The following is a 23637-nucleotide window of genomic DNA, read 5'->3' on the forward strand; positions in this document are numbered from 1 at the left end:
GACTAGCCATATAAATACTATAGCTAAAACAAATCAGAAACTAGGAATTTTGCAGCATGTAACTTGTCCCCTGACTCCCCAAAGCCTGTCTATCATCTACAAAAGTCAAGAGTGTGGCAAGCTCTTCACTTGCCTGAACGAATACAGCTTGAGACTATCCAGGACAAAACAGCCTACTTGACTGATAACCATCTACCACTTTAAACATTCACGCCCTCCACCACTAATGCACAGTGGCAGTAGTGTGCATTACAGCAACTCAAAGCACCTCCATCAGCACCTACCAAACTCATCATGTCTAAGAAGAACAAGGGAAGCGCCTGCCACCTCCAAGCTCCCCTCCATGTCACACATTGTCTTGGCTTGGAACTATATTGCCAGCCCTGTCGCTGGGTCAGAATCCTGGACATTCAGCTCTATTTGAATAACATTTTCCAGCCCTGTACTATTTACAAATGTTCTGCTTTTCCATCCTATTAACATGATTAAATATTTATGTTTCTACATTGGATTAGAACACAATGGTATACACTCAGCCTGCCCAAATCCTTTTGCAGCTTACTTATATCCTCCTCATAGCTTGCTTTCCTACCCAACTTTGTAACACCAGCAAATTTGGATACGTTACATTCGATGTCCTTGCCTAAAGCACTGATATAGATGGTAAATAACTGATATTCAGACACAGTACCCACATAGTTACAGCCTGCCAACCCACACACAACCAATTTATCCCTCTTCTCGGTTTTCTGTCTGTTAACTGATTCATGCTAATATATCATCCCTCTCCCATGAGCCCTAATTTTGTGCAATAACCTCATTAAATGCTCTGAGAAAATCCAAATATATAAAAATCCACTGGTTCCCCCTTATTCACTCTATTAGTTACAGCCTCAAAATTTTTGCTAGATTTGATAACACTTTCTGTTCTGGAAAATCATGTTGATTTTTTTTAAAGAATATTTATTAGTCACAAGTAAGGCTTACATTAACACTGCAATGAAGTTACTGTAAAATTCCCCTAGTCGCCAGATTCTGGCGCCTGTTTGGGTCAATGCACCTAACCAGCATGTCTTTCAGACTGTGGGAGGAAAACCATGCAGACACTGGGAGAATGTGCAAATTCCACACAGACAGTGACCCAAGCCGGGAACTGAACCTGGGTCCCTGGCGCTGTGAGGCAGTAGTTATAACCACTGTGCCACCCCAGTATTACAATTTTATACAGACCCTGCTACCACATCCCAAATAACAGAAACTAGCATTTTCCTTTCTACTGATGTCAGGTTAACTAGTCCATGGTTCCCAGTTTTCTCTCTCCCTCCGTTCTGAAATAGCACAGTTACATTTGCTACCTTCCAATCCATGGGGACTGGCATGGAATTTAGGGCATTCTGGAAGAGCTAAACTAGTTTTGTGGCCTCAGGTCACTGTGTGGTGTTTGCATATTCTCCACATATCTGCGTAGGTTTCTTCTGGGTGTTCTGATTTCCTCCCACAATCCAAAGATATGCGGGTTAGGTTGATTGGCCATGCTAAATTGACCTTAGTGACAGGAGGATTAGTGGGGTAAATATGTAGGGTTGCAGGAATAAGGCCTGGGTGGGATTGTGGTCGGTGCAGATTTCATGGGCCGAATGGCCTCTTTTTGCACTGTAGGGATTCTATGATTTTGATGCATTCATTTTTTCTCTAGCCATCTCCTTTAAAACCATAGGATCTAGACCATCAAGTCCAGATAACTTGTTGACTTTTAGCCTCATTAACATTGATGAGCAGTTTAGAGGTATATTTATTAGTCACAAGTAGGCTTGCATTATCACTGTAATGAAGTCACTGTGAAAATCCCCTAGTCACCACGCTCTGGCACCTGCTTGGGTACACCGAAGGAGAATTTAGCACGGCCAGTGCACCTAACCAGCACGTCTTTCAGACTGTGGGAGTAAATCAGAGCACCTGGAGGAAACCCACGCAGACACAGGGAGAATGTGCAAACACCACATGGACAGTAACCCAAGGCTAGAATTGAACCCGGATCCCTGGCGTTGAGAGACAGTAGTGCTAATCACTGTACCACCATGCCAATCAATGCGAGACAGCTCCATTGGAAAGCTACCGATCAGCCTTAATGACCTTCACAGGTTTGATACTGGTAAAACATTCAGTTCTAGGTTAGAGCAAACAGAATGTTCCAGCTTGTGCTGGAGTTGAATGACATCAATGGGGAGTCTAATCATGCAAAGTGTACATGCTTTCCTTGCATCCCTCCTTAACCTTCCCTACCTCAGTGAAAAAAAAGATTTTGCAAGTTTTTCTTCAAAAATATAAGCTTTCATTCCCAGTACTATTCTTATATCCAGAACAATAAACAGTATTTGAATTCTATTGCAAAAATTATCTGCAGAAACTCAATATAAATTTCCTTATTTTTAGGCTGTGGCTTTTTTTTTTCTTTCTGGTTGTATCACAGCTTGGTATGGCTCCTGTCCTGCAGAAGGCTGCAAGGAACTACTAAAGATCGTGAATGTAGCCCAATCCATCACGCACACCAACCTCCCATCCATTGACTCTGTCTACACTTCCAGCTGCCTCGCAGAAGCAGCCAGCCAAATTAAGGACCCCATGCGCCCTGGACATACTGGGCTCAAATTTACCATCAAGTTGCCCCCTTTTTCAGGCACGAAAACTTGGTAAAGTCGGGCATGAGGCAAGTAGCATGACCTGCACTTGCCTCCACGTTTGTTCCTTTAGCAAGGGTCAAAAATGGCTACTGTCAGGACTACACACAAAATGGGCGTGACACCAATTTTAATGCATTTGCATGCATTCAAATTGACTTTTTGGGCTACACGCCCAAACTTACTGCCACTTCCCCCTTTACCACCACACTCGACCGTCCAGATTCGGCACGAAACAGACATGCTCGACAAAGGTCTGATTTGGGCGCTCCAACTTCGAGGAGCTAAGCTCAGAGCTGAGTCTCTGGGTCAGATCTGCTGTCACTTCGCATGTAAATCAGTGGGGGGGACAGGAGGGGGAGAGACGTCCACTGCCACGTTGCGCGTGATTGATGGGTGGGGGGTGTTGGAAGGAGACAGAGGGCCACGATCGGTCTGGATAGTGGGGAGTGGAGGAATAAGGGGGTCAGTAATGTTGTGGAGGTGGGGCCAGGACGGGGGGGAGGGGGGCATTATCTGGCCCGGGAACAATGCGGTAGGGAAGAGTTTTTTTCTATTTTTCATCAGCACGCACGTGGTTGAAGGCACCAATCAGAATGCAGTGTTTCGGGCATGTTAAGCCCGCCCTCTGGGCTTCTGCAGCACGATTCAGAATTGCTGCTATTTTTTCAGGCAGAGTGCATACGGGGGCACCTGAGAACGGGTCTAAAAGTTGGATCTGAAATACTCCAGTTTCAAATCCGCCCAACACTTAGTTGAAATGGTAAAACAGGAGCCACACTCTTCCACCTTCTTCTGTTGGGAAAAAGATACAAAAGTCTGAGGTCACGTACCAATTGACTCGAGAACAGTTTCTTCACTTCTGCCATCAGACTTTTGAACGGAAATACCTCTCACTAAGTTGGTCTTTCTCTCCACCCTAGCTATGACTGTAACACTACATTCTGCACTCTCTTGTTTTCTTCTCTATGAAGGGTATGCTTTGTATGTAAAGCACACAAGAAACAATATTTTTCACTGCATACTAATATGTGACAATAATAAATCAAATTTTATATCCAAAGCATTCTCATTTTCAGGTGGCTTCAGTTAAAAAGTATAAACCTCAGTACTCAAAACAGAAACAGAAACCCTGAGCCATACTTAATTTATTGATTAACTCCTAGATGTATTTCAGAAACCTATTCAGTCGATCCATAAACTTTATTTTAGGCTAGTTAAAGCCCTTTTTTTTTACAACTATGTAAAGTGCTTACGAATCTCACTATATTTTTTCATAGTCCATAATATTACAAATGCATGCAAATCACACACAGCCTCACCTGCACAATGTTCAAGGTTTTCCATCCATTAGATTTAACAAATGGGAAAATTGGGCATTTGTGATTTCTTAATACGTAGGGTCAGGATAAGGTTTCCACCACTAGCACAGATTTGTAAAACCCAGCTATTTAAATGTATTCCAAATATAGTCAGAGATCTCATTATTTCTTAACTCATCCCAGGCAAGACTTGATGTGAACACCACCATCTAAAAGATCTTTCTATCTGCACTTATGCGGATTAGGTTGACATCAAAAGCAGTAAGTGGTGCCAATTAACTCTTTCGCAAAAGATCTGATGAATGTCTGGCAAAGAACATAATTTAAGGCTAGTGGCACATTATAATTTATTTCTGACATGGAAATAGCATCCTTGGAATGTGTCTGTGTCGGCTTTGTCTATTTGATAGTACTTTTAACTCTTGAATTTGAAGGTTGTGAGGTCAAGTCCTATTCCAGAGGTTGAGTTCTAGTTGATCTATTAATTGCAATATTGATGGAGTTCAGCATTGTCAGATATGCTGCTCGTTAACCGATATTTTTTAACTATTTGTCAGTTCTTGTAATTGAAGTAAATATTAAAGATACCATAACACTGCTTGAAGAAAAAGGGTTTCCTTAGAATCCTGGCCAGCATTCCACTTTCAACAGCTATCACCAAAACAGATCAACTAGTCATTCATACAAATTGACATTTGTAGGATCATACAATGTGCAAGTTGGTATCCACGATTGCCTATATAAAAAAATTCATTGCTTTAAAATAATTCAACGTGAAGCATGTTTTTCAGATACATGAGAAGTTATTCAAGTATTTCAACAATGCAGGTTGAAATGTTAAATTGATTTTTTAGACTTTGCCTAGGTTACCTTTGGGAAACAAAGTGAAAGTTTACATAGCTTTATCTTACTAGGAGATTCACTTGTGATTAACTTTCCTTGTAAGGTTAAGTGAGTCATGTACAGTTTGAAATTACAAAAAGGACTAGATACAATGGTTCAAATGAGTGTTTCCCATTCCAAATTTTTTTTCTTAACTCTGTTCCTTTCAATGATATTAAGGACAAAATTCATGTGGGCTGTTACAGAGTCATAGAGGTTTACAGCATGGAAACAGGCCCCTCAGCCCAACTTGTCCATGCTGCCTTTTTGTTTTTTTAAACCCCTAAGCTAATCCCAATTGCCCACATTTGGCCCATATCCCTCTATACCCATCATACCCATGTAACTGTCTAAATGCTTTCAAAAAGACAAAATTGTGCCCTCTCCTACTACCTCTGGCAGCTTGTTCCAGACACTCACCATCCTGTGAAAAAATTGCCCCTCTGGACACTTTTGTATCTCTCCCCTCTCACCGTAAAACCTATGCCCTCTAGTTTTAGACTCCCCCACCTTTGGGGAAAGATATTGACTATTTAGCTGATCTGTGCCCCTCATTTTATAGACCTCTATAAGATCACCACTTAGCTTTCTATGCTCCAGAGAAAAAAGTCCCAGTCTATCCAGCCTCTCTTTATAACTCAAATAATCAAGTCCAGGTAACCTCCTAGTAAATCTTTTCTGCAGTCTTTCTAGCTTAATAATATCCTTTCTATAATAGGGTCACCAGAACCACACATGATCTGACTGATGAAACCAAGCATGCTGAATGCCTTCTTCACCACTCTGTCTACCTGTGACTCCACTTTCAAGGAGCTATGAGCATGTACCCCTACATCATTTTGTTCTGTAACTCTCCCCAACGCCCTACCATTAACTGAGCAAGTCCTGCCCTGGTTCAATCTACCAAAATGCATCACCTCGCACTTGTCTAAATTAAATCGCCGTCTGCCATGCATCAGTCCACTGGCCCAATTGTTCAAGATCCTGTCACAATTGGAGATAACTTTCTTCACTGTCCACTATGCCACCAATCTTGGTATCACCTGCAAACTTACTAACTATGCCTCCTATATTCACATCCAAATCATTAATATAGATGTCAAATAACAGTGGACCCAGCACCGATCCCTGGGGCATACCACTGGTCACAGGCTTCCAGTTTGAAAAACAACCCTCTACAACAATCCTCTGGCTTCTGGCAAGAAGCCAATTTTGTCTCCATTTGGCTACCTCACCCTGGATCCTGTGAGATTTAACCTTATGCAACAACCTACCATGCGGTACCTTGTCAAAGGCCTTGCTAAAGTCCATGTAGACAACATCAACTGCACTACCCTCATCTACCTTCTTGGTTACCCCTTTGTATTTTTGAATGCATATTTGTGGCAATAGTATAAGTTATATTAAAAAATGAAAAGCTGCCACAATTGCATGTTCTTAAACAATATGTTGTTGGCAACTTACACCCAATATTATGCACATTCATGGATCCATTTTGCCAATGTCTATTTTCACACAGATTTCCAATTGATCTCACTTATGTATACCCCATGTTAAAAATAGTCGTAAACCAGAAGTCAGCAGGCACACTGGTACCCGGAGGAAAGCACCACATTCTTGCTGTATATTCCATCCAGAAGTATGAAAATTAAAATGTCAAACCATTGAACTATTATTCATATACAGCATGTTTAAGAACATGTAATTGTGGCAGATTTTCACTTTTTAAAGGTAACTTATACTATTGCCATAAATATGCATTCAAAAATACAAAGCACAGATCTCTGAGAACGAACTTAATTTAAAATACACAATAAAATACTACTAAAATAGCTTCTTTTGTTGCTGGTTCATTTCACACCCATTTTGAATCAGTATAATTTACACACAAGGTTCCACAACCTAGGGATTAAATAATTATGGTCTGGATTTTATAGTAAGAAATCTCACACCACCAGGTTAAAGTCCAACAGGTTTATTTGGTAGCACATGCCACAAGCTTTCAGAGCACTGCCCCTTCATCAGGTGAGTTACACATCAGTCCGCTATCAATCCACTCACCTGATGAAGGGGCAGCGCTCCGAAAGCTTGTGGCTTGTGCTACCAAATAAACCTGTTGGACTTTAACCTGGTGGCGTGAGACTTTTTACTGTGCTTACCCCAGTCCAATGACAGCATCTCCATCCACATCCTGGATTTTACATCCACCAAGTGCTTGCTTTAGGCAGATGTGGAAGGGGTGTCTCTTCCGCTCTTATTCTGTCCCATAAGCCCTGCAATGATTTAATGTTTGCTGGGACATTGATGACTTGGGGATGGAAGACTCATCTCAATCCAAATGGCTGGCAGCTCTTTGGTCCTGGTAGCACCACAGGGGATGATGGCCACTGCTGTAACTGCAGTTAGTCCCCATGTCTCTCATTGCTGGGCCAGGCTGCCAGGCCCCGGTAAGAGGGCAGGGGAAGAATCTGGAGCATAGGGTTTTTCAATCAAAAGAGGGAATCCATAAGAGAGGCATCACCCACTTTCCTGCTGGTAGCCCAAACACTGTTACATGCTGGACTTCCGTTCCATTGCTGACCTTGGCCCACCACATAAGAAATAGCAGCAGGAAGCAGCCCTTAGTGGCCATTAATTGGCCACTTAACGGCTTCAGCTGGCAGAAAGGTGGGGGGCCTGACACCTCCCGCACAACTCATGATACTTTAGCAGTGGCAGAGGTGAGCAGGTAGGTGCTGGGAAAGGCAGCTATAGCAGTTTACAAGACCCCACTCACCCCTAAACCACTCACCTGGGAGTATAACATTCCGCTCTGAGGATCTAACGAGTGGAAATATTATTGTGCACAAGAATGAATATGCAGGTGGAAAAGAGCAAGGAAAATAATCATTTAGTTACATGCATTTGTCTCAGGGTGGAAACGCACAGGAAATTCCAGCCTTAGGTTTTTGATAGGGTCATATTTGTGTTTGGCAAATGAACCTTCATGTATTTGCATTTGGGATGTGATTTTTGTATTGCAATCTGTTCCATTAAATCAACTGCCAACTGATGCACACAATCCAATAATCTCAAAATCCAGTGACAAACTATTAGCAATCAGACTGAAGATTTAAAGCTTGATGGTTTTCCTAACAGGGAGATAAATTTCCATGTAGTGAATTGCGCTGTTTTTATATCAATAAAACTGTGTGTGCGCGCGTGTCGAACAGCAGCAGAGTATTTCTGCAAGGGTTTCCTGGATCACCATTTGCAAAATTAATTGGAGGAGTGATTTGTGTGAAATGCGTATTATCTGCTGGAGTACATGGAAAATACAACTCAACATTTTAAAAGACTGTTCTGGCTGAACAGACATGTTGGGGCAAGCAGGTAATTAGAGAACGGTGCTTGGCTAATGCATGTGACTATCAGTTAACTCCATTATCTGTCTCAATTCATCTTTCTCTGACACTTTTACCTACAAGATCTCCACTACTGGAGCAGCTGGCTCAGGAAGTTAAACAAGGCAGTACGACATGTAATCCAGACAAGGAAGACGATTCCGTCGTTTCACAGACTCCAACCTGGAAGACCGTTTGAGAAAAGTTACATCTGGAAACACAGCTTGCTGGATGTCCGTGGCAGTAAATCAACTAGAAATATCACCTGGAGGCACAATTGCCAATTCTTTCACTCTTGGGACCAGACCCAAAGTGCAAGAAGTTCAGTCAGTTTATCAGGGCAGACAAGGTCACATAATAACAACACTTCACTGTTTTTTCTTGGGTAGCAATATATTCTTCACCTACTGATAGCAACAGCCGACTAACCAAAGCCTAGCAACACACTGTGTGTTTCCTTTGGAGAGGTGAGGTACCCCTGTAATGTTCTACTGAAGTACAAATTTAATGTCCCAAAAGTGCCAGGACCTTAACTCCCACTGTCTTCTTATAATCAAAGGGAGTGGGAGGGTGGGGCTGCTGGCCTGTCAAGGGCAATATTTTTGTCTCTGCCCAGGTGAAAATAAGAAATTAGTGCTTTGAAAGTGTGCTTGTTCTTGAGAGGGAGGACTTCCACCCTCTCAGTGGCAGTGGAAGTCAGTCAACATGAGCACTCGCAGCCCAGAAGGAGGGTGGAAGATCCAGAGGAAAGACAAGGAGAGGGTGAACAACCAGGTTCTACCCTGTGGGGAAGATGTACAGACCAAAGATATCTGAACGCAACATGACCACAAACCAATGCTGAAGGTGACTCAGGTTGAACCATGATGTTGTGATTTTGCAAGCCCAGACATTGACGACACAGTATCTGTAACCCCCACTACTTGCCTGGGCTTGCAAAATCTCACTAACTGTCCAGGCTGGAGACAATACACATCTCTTTAACCTGTGCTTAACCCTCTCTCCACTCACGTTGTCTGTACCTTTAAGACTAGATTACCTGAAAAAACTCACATTCCAACCATTATTTTTAAATTGAGTTTGTGTCTTTATATGCCCTGTTTGCAAACAGAACTCCCACTCATCTGACGAAGGGGCAGTGCTCCAAAAGCTAGTGGCTTTTGCTACCAAATAAACCTGTTGGACTTTAACCTGGTGTTGAGAGATTTCTTACTGTGTTTACTCCAGTCCAACGCCGGTATCTCCACAACATACCTATCCATTTGGCAGGATTTTACGACCTTGTTCATCCCAAAACTGTAAAATCCTGCCTGAGTTAGGCACCATTCGTGACGACTCAGATACTGAAGCAGTCCATGTCCAAACACAGTAAGGCTTGAATAATATCCAGGCTTGGGCTGACATGTGGCAGGCAACATTCATGCCAGGCAACGACCATCTCCAACAAGAGAGAATCAAACTATCACCCTTTGACATTCAATGGCATTACCATGGACCTTTCCATGGTTCTTCCCTTGCCTGCTCCAATTCGCATGGCAGGTGGGACAGTAGAGTTCCAGCCATTGAGTTTAGACAGCTTACTAAAATCATTGCATCTTATCTGCATCAAGTAGTGATGGCAATTCTAATGCCATCTCCGTGGCTGTGTCTTGAGAATCTACTCAGTGGTTTAGTTAAGCTCAGTTTTGGTTAGGAAGCAGCAATGAAATTCTCCCGCAGGGAAAGCCCATGATAGGCCAGGCTATCTGCTCTAGGATAATCCGACAGTTGGACAACATTCAAAGTGAGAGGGTTTGAGTAGAGGGATAGGGTTGTTTTGCTGCAATTGTATAGGACATTGGTAAGGCCACAACTGAAGTATTGTGTGCAGTTTTGGTGTCCTTATCTGAGGAAGGATGTCCTTGCTATGCAGAGAGTACAGTGAACGTTTACCAGGCTGATTCCTGGGATGGCAAGTCTGTCATACAAAGAGAAACTAAGTCAGTTAGGATTATATTCACTGGAGTTTAGAAGAGTGAGAGGGGATCTGATAGAAACTTATAAAATTCTAATAGGGTTAGACAGGGTAACTTCGGAAAGAATATTCCCAATAGTGGGGGGAGACCAGAATTTGGGGTAATAATTTGAGGGTAAGGGGGAAATCTTTTAGAATTGTGGTCAGGAGAAATTTTTTTCAACCAGAGACTAAAACATTGTGTGATTTCAAGAAGAAATTAGATATTGCTCATGGGGCTAAAGAGATCAAGGGATATTGGGGCGGGTGGGGGAATCAGAATGTTGAATTCGATAATCAGCCATGATCAAAATGAATGGCAGAGCAGACAAAGGGCCTACTCCTGCTTCTAGTAGCTATGTTTCTGTTCAATTTACAATTCTGACACTCACCTAACCACTCCACAATGTCTCCTGCCAGGCTCCTGATTTGATTCATTCACCAGGGCTAAAAGAAGATGCTTTGTATGTGCACCCAAAGCACACTGGGATCATCTCTGAACTCTCTCTCTCTCTCCCTCTCTTCCAGGCTCACCCAGCCTGATTTGTTACGCAGCCCTTCCCCCAACTGAAAATCTGACCTATGGGTGAACATTTTTAACGGTCGGGCTCGCTGAACTGGTAAACCTGACTTGGTGAATCTGACCCGTGAATCTACCCAAATTGACTTCTGTGTTTACTACATTATAACAGTTACTACAATCAAAATGTGCTTAATTGACTGTACAAACATTGACATGTCCTGTGTTCATAAAAGGCACGATATAAATGCAAGGATTCTTTTCTTTCCCCCCAATAAAATGGAACAATCTTTCCTACATCTACCCTATCTAACTCTCATCTATCAAGTCTTCTCTTTTCTAAAGAGTCCAGCTTGTTCAGTCTTTCCTGATACTTATAACCACTTAGTTCTTGTAAATCTTTTCCACATCTTTTTTCTGCTCTGTGGAGACCAGAACTGTGTACAATTATCCAAGTATCGTCTAACCAAAGTTCTAGACAAATTTAACATACTTTGCTGCTTCTGATTTCTATTCCTTTAGAAATGAACTCCAATGCTTTGTTTGCATTTTTATGGCTTGTGTTGCCACTTTTAGTAATGTGTGAATCTGTATCCAAGACACCAATGCTCCTTTACTCTTATTTCCAAGAAATGGTGGCCCCCTTTATTCTGCCAACTTCACACATCTTTATTGAAATCCATTCACCATTTTTACACAGCTATTCTGCATGTTTAGTAATATCTTATATTTTGTCTCGGTCTTCTTCAATGTTAGTTATACTTTCAATTTATTGCCTTCTGCAAATTTTGACATTACACTTACAATTCTCATGTCCAAATAGTTAATGCATTGGTGAACTATAATGGTCTCAATAATGATCTCTGCGGAACACCATTTTCTACTTTCCACGTGTTTGATTTTGTAGCCAGCACGCTATTTATTCTGCTACTTGCTCCTAACTCTACATGCTCTGTCCTTAGTTGTGCAGTTAAGTGGTACTTTATCCAAAATATTTTAAAAATCCAAGTTGACTGCATGCTTTGTTACTTCTTCAAAGAATTCAATAAGATTGACCAATCACAATCTTCTCTTTTGAATTCCAGGCTGATTATCCTTTGTATGTTTGCCATTTTCTCAACATTTTTTGATTATATCTTTGAATCATTATTTTTCCTATCACTGGTGTTAAGCTGACTGGTCTCTGGTTCCCTGTTTATTTCCATTTTAAATATGCAATTATCATTAGTTGTACTCCAGTTTTCTGATACTATTTACTTTTCTAATGAACTTTTATTATGTGCAGATGGAATCAGTCCAAACCAGGGGTTTTGTCCTCTCCTAGTCTATCAATTATCTTCTCCTTTCTACCCTTAACTGTCCTGTTATACTTTTTGACTTTTTCTTCTAATATCACGTCCATCTTATTAATTCTTCCTGGTAAATATGATATGATCCGGTGGTGATGGCTATGTCAGGCTGTTGCTTGCGTGTGGGACAGGTCCCATTACAACTTATCTGTGGAACAGCTCTACCAATTGCTGGTGTGAGCACTTTAAATCTCAGATTGCCAGAGTTTGTGTTTCAGGGCATTTGTTTCACAATTGAGCAGTTAGGAGGACAGTAAGTGAGACAGTAAGTAGGGTGGCACAGTGGTTAGCACAGCTACCTCACAGCACCAGGGACCCGGGTTCAAATCCAGCCTTGGGTCACTATGTGGAATTTGCACATTTTCCCCATGTCTGCATGATTTGCCTCTGGGCACTCCAGTTTCCTCTCATTGTCCAAAGATGTGCAGGTTAGGTTGATTGGCCATGATAAATTGACCTTTAGTGTCGGGGAGATTAGCAGGGTAAATAAGTGGGGTTACAGGAATGTACGGGCGAGATTGTGGTCAGTCAAGACTTGGGCTGAATGGCCTCCTTCTGCACCTTAGGGATTCTGATTCTAAGCAGCAAAAACAGATTGTGGGTCCGGTATTTTGTATATAGTGACAGATTCTCTCCTTCAAAATGCATTTGTGAACTAGTTGATTGGTAATCTGGAGTTGTCTCAAAAGACACCAAAATGATTGAATGAATTTCACATTCTGGTTGGACCTGAACTCCTGCCCTCTGGGTTGGTAATTCATTCCCGTATACACTAGACTACTGTAACCATGTTGCTGAGTTCTGGAAAACCAGAAAGACGAAGTGGAATTCTAGAGGAGCAAACAAAGCTTTGCACAGAAGCCAGGACAAATAACTTACACACAGATGGATCCACGTGACTCTGTTTGAACCTGGAGTCACAGTCTGCTAAATCAGATAAAATTACAAACCAAGGAGGTTAATTGATGGGTCATGAAAACTGAGCAACTGCTGAGAAATTGTGATGTATTTAAATTATGTGAGGGCCTAACTCTTAATTACCATTGCCTCCCTAAGTACCTATTATAATTCTCATGGTTTAATTTTGTCAGGGTGTTTGTTATGCAAACTTGGATGTATCAAATAACGTATTAGCTGAATAATACTGATTAGAAATGAACTCATTCCAATTGGGTTTGTACTGTAATTCTGTGATTAGCTCAATGCATAATTATTAAGTTGCTTTTCACTATAATAAAAAGGGTCTGCATTTCACCGGGGTGGTGGTTGGGGGAGGGGGGAGGGGGAAGCGGGGAGAGGGGGGGGGGTTGCCCCTCCCAGTAAGAAATTCAACCGGAAGCCAGCATGAGTGGAGCAAGCTGGGCCTGCAGCCAAAGCACACTGGGAGTAAAGTAAAAATTGGTTGAGCGTGGGAATTCTTTCCCTGAGGGAGGATGTCTTGCTCTCAGAAACCATGGGCCTCTTGGGGCAGGAAAGTAAATCGAGAGCCCAGAGAGGAGCAGCTGAGATCCTGGCTTTTGGAGGGTAGGCGCAGGGAAAGAATGGGTTGACATATTGCCAGTTGAGGAGGGGTGCAGCTGATTCAGAAAAGGAAACATGTTTTGGAGGCACATCTTACAATTTTCAATGAACCAACCTTGCAACCACCACCATTGGAATGAAGCAGACAAGTGCCAGACTGCTGAATGGCTGTGGGATGAAGCCTTCGTAAAAATGTCTCTCCTACCACTTGAAAGGTACTGCTGGTACTAAGAGGCAACTCTTGTTACCTTAAGGGCTACAGACAAGAGGTGCAAGAGGCTTAATGACCAGACAAGGGCAGATAAAGTACTGCCTTTTCCTTTGTTGGATACCAGCATACTCTGTCCTCAAGAGTTCACAATGCACTCTGGTTACAAGGTTGATAAGAGCAATGCCGTTGATGTGGTGTATATGAATTTTCAAAAGGCATTTGATAAAGTGTCACAATAGACTTGTAAGTAAAACTCTAACTCTTGGGATAAAAAAAAAGAGACATACGAATACAAGATTGGCTGAGTGATGGAAAGAGTTGTGACAAGTGGTTCTTTTTTGAGATTGGAGGAAGTTTTGTCATGACATTACCCAGTGTTGGGACCCGTGATCTTCCTGGTATATATTAATGACCTAAACTATGGTGTGCAGGGCATGATTTCAAAATTTGCACTCAATACAGAGTTTGGAAATGTTGTCAACTGTGATGAGGATAGTCTTGAACTCAGAAGGACATGGACATGTTGGTGAATTGGGCAGACAAGTGCAAATGAAGTTCAATGCAGAGAAGTGATGAATGTGGAGTGATAGTATAAAATAAAGGGAGACATTCTAAAGGAGGAGCACCTCAGTTTATATGTACATTAGTCATAGAAGATGGCAGGGCACATTGAGAGAGCAATTAATAAAGCGTATAACATCTTAGGCTTTATTAATAGTGTCACTGAATGCAAGAGGAAGAATGTCACGTTGAACTTGTACAAGACAATGGTTCGGTCTCATCTGGAGTACCATGTCAGTTCTGGGCACCGTACTTGAGGAAAGATGTAAAGGCATTAGAGAGAGTTGAGGAAATTCATAAGAATGATTCCAGGGATAAAGGACTGTTGCTGTGAGGACCGATTGGAGAGCTGGGACTATTTTCCATGGAGAAAAAGCGGCTGAGAGGAGATTTGATAGAAGTGTTCAAGATCCTGAGCAGTATGGACAGGATGAACAATGAGTCCCACTCAAGACAGCATCAAGAACTAGAAGGGACAGATTCAAAATAACTGGCAAAAGGATTAAGAGTGGTATGAGAATAACCTCCCAGAGGATAATTGGACTCTGAAATTTATTTTCTAAGAGGGTGGCAAAGATAGGTTTGATCAAGGCATTCAAAATGGAATCGGATTGCTATCTGAAAAGAAAATGTGGAAGGTTATGGGGATAAGGCAGAAGCATGCCACTGGGTAGAATGTTCTTTCAATAAGTTGGATGGCCTCCTTCTGTACTATAAAGATTTGGTGATGCTGTTTCAATAAGATTACTTCTCATGTTCCTAAACTTCAAAAATATAGGCCCCCTTCTACTCAATTTCTCATATTTCAACCTTCCCAATCTAGTGAATCTTTGTTACGTTATGAATTCCACAAGACAAGCATATTCTCCCCTGAGTAATATGAGGAAGATAAAGAGGCAGCAAATGAAGTCAGACTAAAGCTTCAATGGTTAAACACTTAGAATATTCACAGCCTTGGTGTTTATTACTTGTAGTTACCATAGTGCTTCAGCAATTTCCTTTAGGTTTTTACAGGATTTTTATAAGAACCATGGAAGCCACAGAATTCCTACAGTGAAGAAGGAGGCCATTCAGCCCATTGAGCCTGCACTGACTCTCCAAAAGAGCATCATACCTAGGCTCACCCCCATGCCCATCCCTGTAACCCACATATTTACCATAGGCATGACACCTAACCTACACATCTTTGGACTGTGGGAGGAAATCTCAGAAGAAACCCACAGACATGGGGAGAATGCGCAAACTTCTCATAGGCACCCAAGGACAGGATCAAACCTGGGTCTCTGGTGCTGTGAGGCAACAGTGCTGACTGCTGTGCCACCATTATGTTAGAGATAAAATGACAATACATTATTGTTAACAGCAGTTTGTACTAAGTTCAAATCAATTAGCAACAATGGAAAATGAATGGACGATGAGAACCTTTTTTTGTTAAGCAGTCATTTTTTCTGAATAATACAATAAACTCACTGTCAAAAGGAAATGCTATACACATAGTTAAATATAACTCTGACCTTGTCAAGCACTGGCTCATCTAGACTCTGCTGCTCAATACACATGTGACATACTTTTGATAATAGCTCATGAGGTTCGATGAATAGTCTTGAACTCAGTAGGAATGTAAATATATATGCTTTCTGTAAGAAAAAAAAAATGCACATTTGTAAGTTAAACTTTCCACACAGGACAGAAAATATTCAAGTAACTGCATTATAGATGTTGCCTACGATTTTGTTATTGAGCAAGCAGACAAAAGACTCTTTTATAGGATATCTTTAACATGGTAAGCATCCAAGGCATTTCATGGAGGAACAAAAGGCTCAGAAACAATGGAAGAGTCAGGAGGGAGGAGTGAAAGCAAGAATAGAAAGATAAGTCTGGAGGAGACTTTTGAAAGCAGAGAGAAATAGCAAAGCACAAAAGGGAGAGGAAGAGTTCAGATAATTGAAAGATCTGTCACCTATGGTGCCATGAGAGGAAAGTACCAGAGATGCAAAGAGGAGGAGGAGCTGAAAGCAAGTGCAGAGAACACTGGGAGATTGGGAAATAAAAAATGATGATTTGTTATTAATACTTTTGGGGAGGAACCAATGGGAGGTTCTGTAAGGCAGATATAATGAGCAAGCATCGCTTAGGACAGTGACCAGACTGAACGCTCCCAAAATTTGTCAGAGAGCCAGGTTCAGTATGAGAACCAGCGTGCATCTCTCTAGATTCATAGCTGAATTTTCATTTCAGGTTTTCTGGGAGTGTGGTCTCCGCTGTCACTCTGGCGGGTCAGAGCCATCAAGGCCGCTCCAGAGAGATTGGGATGCCAGTAGATCACTTCTATCTATGCTGAGAATTAACTTCCCTCATGGACATAGAGGAGCACCCTCCCCTCGCAAACACTGGAGTTACCCCCTACACAAGCATTAGGGTGACATCTCCTCTCCCCTCAACCACCAAAGTGTCAGATGATGCCCCCAACTAGGTATCAGGGCCCTCCTCCACCCTCTCTTCAAGGGCAATGCCAGAGGCATGTACATCCACACCCCCAAAGAGTTAATTACAATTGGCCCCAACCAGGCATCAGGGCATTCCCCCACTGCCCGCCCCCCTCAACACCACTCTTCACCGAGCACTGCCCAGGCATATCCGTCACCACCCAGGGGCAATACTTACCTCTGTGCACCCCCCACCCCAGCACGTTCCAGTTTATGAAAACCAGCAGTGATTTGCAACAACACACCAGGTGGGCAGGACAATATGTTGAGGGTGGTAGAACATAGAAAAACGACAGCACAAACAGGCCCTTTGGCCCACAAGTTGTGCCGATCATATTGCTACCTGCTAGGCTTATCTATAACCCTCAATCCTATTAAGTCCCATCTACAATAGTGCCGCTAAAAGGCCGCTAATGATATTAAAATATCAGGCTCTCATTTCCTGGGCATGAACCTAATCCTATCATCGGAGGGAGGGGTTGGGAAGATTGTGTTTGCAAATCTTGCCAGCGTAAAAACTGTTTTTGGCTTCGCAGGACATAGTGGCCATTATGGGATTCGTGCTTGCGGGAAGCATGGCTGACAAGTGTTTTTTGAGTTGGAGTTTCTGTAGGCTGGGGAGGTGGACATTAGAAAAATTGAATCTGGGAGTAATGAAAAAAATAGATAAAGATTCAAGTACAATGTTGCAGAGGTGGAAGGTAGGTAAAGGTTTTGAGGTGGTAGGAGGTTGCACTAATGGATAAAAGCATGGAACACTGAAAGAGATTACAGGTCAGCTGTATTAGCAATTATAACCATGCATGGTTAAGATAAGGCATGGATGTTCATTCTAAAGGAAAGTCTGTGGCTCGTTGTCTGCTGATTCTCCACCATGAGCTATTCTTCCTGTTGTCAGTGTTTGTCAATGGTGGTTTGCTGTTGCCTTCCAAATCTCAGGGGCAGAGGGCAAGAAGGCAGGTCACAATCCTTCCTCCCAGTACAGGAATTCAACCTACGCTCTTGGCATTATTCTGAATCACACATAAGCCATTTAGCCAACTGAGCTATGGTAAGTCAGATTCCAATAAAAGGATGGCAAGGAATTACAGCATAAAATGTTAGAAATACTCAGCGGTTCAGGAAACATGGTATGGAGGGAAACAGAGTTAATGGGGTGGTTTTTTCCATTTTTATGCCCTATCCGATTTTACTCTCCACAGAATTCAAAAAAGAGCAAAGACAGATGGAGTATAAAATAACCGTCTGACATAAACACAACCCACCTCTTACCTGGCAGGTCAGGTTAAAATAGGAGGAGTTTAGATTTCAGAAATGAGTGAGCACTTGGTAGCGAACTATTGTTTCCCATTTCAAAAGGAGCAATTGAATTCATCGACAATGTTCAGCTTGTTCTGTACACTTTCCAATCATTGAACAGTCCCTCTGTGAGATTATGAATTCATTACAAAATTTAAATTCTGAAGCCCTGCCAAAGTTATCATGGAATCCCTACAGTGCACAAGGAGGCCAAGTGGCCCATCGAGTCTGCAACAACCACAATCCCCACAACCTCACGTATTTACCCTGCTAATCCCTCTAACGTACACATCCCCGGATACTAGCGGCAATTTAGCACGGCCAATCAACCTAACCTGCACATCTTTGGACTGTGGAAGGAAACCGGGGCACCCAGAGGAAAAAACACACACACCCAGGGAGAATGTGGAAACTCCACACAGACAGTGATCCAAGCCAGGAATCGAACCTGGGTCCGTGGAGCTGTGAGACAGCAGCGCCAACCACCATGCTGCCCCACAAATCCTATGTACTTTTTCAAAAAAGATGCGTTATTTCAACAATTAAAAGGCAATCAGAAACAGTCTGAATTCAAAGGAATGGCTGTCTTAAAATATAAGTAGTGTGTGTGTGTAGGCCAAGTGGGTGGGGGTTTGCTCCTTTTGCAATAGCTGCTGTCAAAAACAAGATTTCTCTCCCCTGTATATAGTATCTGCTATTGAAGATGACTCCAATTCCCATGATCATTGGTCTTCACCTCCGAGCATCTGTATTAATACTGATAATATAAACCACTTATCCTTCCACATTGTTTCTGCAGAGATATAACAGTGCAGTGATTTTTAAAAATCATCCTTTAAAGATTGCCACTAATTCCTTTGCAATTACAGTTACAGGAGAAAATGCATCACCTTTGTCGATTTTTTGCTGAAAAGGTAATAAAAGTGACAAACACTTACTTCAGGATAATAATCAACCGTAGGTAGGAGACGTTGGATCAAAGCCTCTAAAGATGCAGAGATAAGATTACCATCTTGAAATATCAGCCTTTCATGTTCGTTTTCTTTGGTTGGATGAAGTTGATGGCTAAAGCCACTCGTATTAAACATACTTGTAGAAGTCAATGTTTGTGGCATGCCTTCCTGTGAGGACAGACAGAAAGATCCATGAGGGACCAAGCGAGAACATGGTTGCGGCAATTCACCTGGATGAATTCTAAGTGTTGCTGCCAGCGGGAAAATTTGGCTGCCTCCTCTGTCATTATTTTCTATCTCCTCACTTCATTCAGTCAAACCCTCTGAGTTATTTGGATGCCTTATTTAACTAATGTCAATGACGAAAGAACGATTGACATTTGAGATGAAGATACAGAATGTTGTCCATTTGAACTTTTGCTCATTTGGTATTTCACTGGGTCCTAGAAGTTTCACAAGTCTGACTTTTATTGTGGCTACCTTGGATTTGAAATTGACTTTGAAGTTATGACAATATCACACTTAGCAAGCATGTCAGATCCTACACATGAAAACTGTTAATTAGAGCACCATACTCCTTCTACACAATTTTGCTTTCTCCTCATCAGTGTTCACCTTCTTGAAAACTGTTACTATAACTGTTACTAATATTTGAATGTAATTTATTGGCACTCTGGGACATCATGAGGCCGTGGTAAGGTGCTGTGTAAGAACGGAAATCTTTTTATGATGGTTTTCTCATCATTTACAGCATCTATGAATGACAGGCTGGGCAGCTGGTCATTAGGAACTATGCAAGGGCTGGTATTGGGGTAACTCTCCCTTCCTGTATGGGCTGTGTTTGTCTTCCAGTGATTAGGTGAGATTGGAAACTTGAGGCATTATGGCTGGAATTTTAACCACTTGCCTGCCTGCATCAGATGTCTGCCGGCTGAAAGAGGTTCATTTTTCAGCCCCGTGGATCATGGTATTTTTAAATGGATAACTACGCACTGAATGTTTTAGAAGCTTTCTGCCTCGATCCACATCCCGCCCCCCTCCTCACCTCCACTCTCTGGTTAAAATAATTTCCCCTAAGCTCTTCTTAAATCCTTCAGCCTATCACTTTTAGTTTATGCCCCCGGTCACTCCTGTGCTTTTACAAATTGGTCCTTCCATTTCCATTCTTGTCAAGGCCTCCTCATTATTTTATGTACTTCAATTAAATCTTTACTCAGCCTCCTCTATCTCAAAGATGAAAAAACACCAACTTACCCAATCTTGGAGCTTAATGGAGATAAAATAAAACAGTAAGACAAAAAACATGAAAATGTGGAGTTTATGCGTTTGGTGAGAAGATTTGCAGGTAAGGGGAAAAAGAGCTGATCGTTTAAAAAAAAAAGTATTAGAAAGCATATCTGCTTCCTAGAAAAAGGTCAGAGACTCGAGAAACAAAATTAATCGTTAAAAGACAAAAAAAAACCAGTCAGAAAAGGTGTGGTGAAAAGAGGAAGTGCTTCAGGCCTTATAATCAGTTCAGGCCATATCAACAATGAACTGTTTAATCTGCTCTGGAGCTGTCAGAAAAGCTTTTATCAGCTAATGGACCATTTTAACCAGAGAGTGGAGGTGAGGAGGAGGGGGCGGGGCATGTGGGGGCAACGGTAGAGGCAGAAAGCTTCTAAAACATTTAGTGCATGGTTATCCATTAGAAATACCATTGTGTAAACAAACCTCGGTTAATCCCCTCTTTGACTGCTCTGGAGCTGTCAATCAAAACAGCTCTAAAAAGGTTTTAGGGCTGCTGGGGCTCACTCAAGCTGGAAAGGGGAGGTCTCCCAAATGAAATTGAAAGATCCTCTCAGTCAAAGCACTGCAAAAGAAATCTGGTAACACCTGGGGCTTATGAAATCAACCAAGGGTGATCCCTATTGTGGAATAAAATGCTGCTATGATTTTGACAGCTTCCAGCTGTTTAGCGGGCATGGATATTAATAAGACCAGGCCACTTCAAAGAATTTACAGAACACAGAAAGTAACGAATTTTACCAGAAAGGTGCCCGAAATCACCATCCCAACAGTGATTCCCACATTCTCCAGGACAGCAAGAAGTCCAGCTACAAGAGCCATCTGCCAGGGAGAGGCAAGAGGCCAACCCCTTCCCCTAGCCCATGCCACCCCCAATCCCCAGGTCCCTTGAGGGTCCCATCACCAGCTGGCAGCTGCAGAGGAGCCCATGGGCACAGTTGGAGGCAATTGTTGCCCGCCTGGCAGTCTACAGCACCCAGTCTCCATTTATCATGAGCAGGACTAACGCCTGTATGTCTTTGAATGGAATCAGGCCTCCAGGCTGCTAATTGTATTCAAATACATTTAAGTCAGTTCTAATCAGGCTCTTGCCTGCTCTAGATAAGAACCTGATCTGGGCAGGCAGGGCAGGCCAGTAAATTCGCAATGGATTTGATATCCGGCGAAACTCGCAACTTGGCATTCACCCTGATTCAGCAGGTCATCAGGAATCCCGGCTGGGGCTAGTGGCCCCAGAGATTTGTCCCCTGTATTTACGTAACTGCCTTCAGGAAAACATCCCATACAATGCACAATTTTTCTTTCAAAGAAGATTGGTGGTTCAAATTGCTCGGAGTGCTATTGCACTACACATTTGTAACAACGTTAATTCACAGCTGAAGTTTTGAAACACTGGATTAAATTTGTATTTGGCTGAGGAGGAAATGGAATGGGAGGTGGGCAAGGCTTCTTTTTCACATTCCCAAGTAGCATGTTGGCTCTCTGACGTGGCCCTGTCAGTCTCCAATTTGGAAGAGTCAGTGGGTCCTACGTACTGGCAACCTGCCCAAATGGGGGAGAAAATCAATTCCATCCAAATAAAGATTACTTTCACAATCCTGACTAGATTTCCAATCTGGTACATGGGCTATTCTACTCATCAGGAGGCTGTTTATGAAATTGTGGCAACCTCCCAGTGGCTGGGTGGAGAGACACAAGAACTGGAGATTCCAAGCTTCTTTGGAAGGCTTTGTTCCGAGCACCATTCATAATCTCAGCATGGCCTGTTACTGTATTGGGAGGAGGTGTTCCCCCTGGTGTCTGAAAGCCCTAACCCTCTGGCTTTCTTATGAGTCTCATTTGCGGCTGATGACTGGGGCTGGCACAGTCCTCATGTACTCCCACCAGCTCCAGAAGCTTCCACCTCTGTCACTAGGGTTGCCGATCTGTTAATGTTGGGCAGCCTCCTAGCTCTCCAAACTGAGGAGCCCACCCGCTACCCCAAAGAGGACGGCAGACACAACCAACTAATTAGCCAAATTTTTGAAAATGTTGGGCATCGGGCACTGACGCAGTGCGAGTGCGGGACTTAGTGCTCCTGACATCAGACAAAAATTCAACCCAAGATTTCACTTTGAATTGCAAAAATGTTCATGGTTAGGAACAATCTGCTTCCTGTCCTTCCCACTGGATATCAACATTACAACTATTCACACGAAAAATGTGAGGGGACTTTGCTGATGCAACTTTGCTTTTGTTTCTTTCCTGCCATATCAGGAATTTGTCAAACTATCAAGTTCCTAAAATGCTTTTTAACCACAAAGATTAAAGATCTCTGAATATTTATACATTTAAATATCTAGATTTATGAAAAGCCTTCCTTTGTCATCATTATCTAGGGTTAGAATTTAACACAGGCGATTTGGGTCCCATTGCTGGACCCAGAGTTGGGTGGGATTGTCCGACCTTGATTGCACAGTGGCTGACCAGTGAGGGGAAAGGCTGCACCAGACATGTCCAGTTAGGTGGTGGGGTGGGCACATTCACTGCTCTGATCTCTCCAATAATGGTGCATCTCATGCCTGCCAATCCCAAGCTTAGTATTGCTCCTCCACCAGTCATACATTTGACAATACTGGATGTCTGATTGCCATTTATTTTATTTTAGACCTTTCCCTGGCAGCTGGCATTTAAAATGCCAATCTTTGCCCTTCATCCCGTATCAGCCCCTCCACCCCCATGACCCTGCTGTCCTCTTGTGCAAAGTGCCTGACCTTCCATCCTGTAGCCTTCCTTCAACACAACCAGCTTTTGTGGGCCAGGGATCTGGTGGCCCATGATCCTTCCTCACCATTTCCTTCACCTCAGATGATGTATTTAACTGCCTTCAGCATCTTGGAAAAAAAAATGTCTCTTAATAGTCTGTTTAACAATTGTCATGATCTTTCTGCCAGGTTCACTGCCCCAGTGCTTTTCCGCCAGATATGCATTTCCACTGTTAGTATCTGCCATTGTGATTCTGACTTGCTCACCTCACAAGCAATTTTATGGCCATTCCCACTCCAAATCCTACTTCAGTAGATTGCATTAAATTCTGCCACAAAATTTCCAAATTTACTTATGCAAATCTTTCACTCAAGGAAGAACACTAGTTTCAGTTAAACAACCCAATGTGTAAACAACACAGCTCACTTGGTCACGGTGGCAGCAGAA

The 23637-nt window shown here is 42.5% G+C and overlaps 1 protein-coding gene across 5 annotated transcripts in view; it reads right to left on the minus strand.

Moving 5' to 3' along the window:
• The window catches only part of LOC145351833 (ras-GEF domain-containing family member 1C-like), a 195622-nt gene that overhangs the window by 24661 nt on the left and 147324 nt on the right, over positions 1-23637 (minus strand). For 4 of the 5 annotated variants that reach the window (XM_080201516.1, XM_080201513.1, XM_080201514.1 and 1 more), the window contains 2 exons: positions 19144-19326; positions 15935-16057 (listed from right to left, as the gene is read on the minus strand). In XM_080201516.1, the coding sequence (XP_080057642.1) occupies positions 15935-16057; positions 19144-19320 (300 nt within the window). In that variant the 5' untranslated portion in view covers positions 19321-19326. Of the gene's footprint in view, positions 1-15934; positions 16058-19143; positions 19327-23198; positions 23290-23637 lie in introns of those variants that run through there. The other variant, XM_080201517.1, reaches the window with a different exon arrangement.

This window comes from Carcharhinus amblyrhynchos, chromosome 13 (assembly GCF_965287045.1).
Source record: "Carcharhinus amblyrhynchos chromosome 13, sCarAmb.v2.hapA, whole genome shotgun sequence".
NCBI lineage: Eukaryota > Metazoa > Chordata > Chondrichthyes > Carcharhiniformes > Carcharhinidae > Carcharhinus > Carcharhinus amblyrhynchos.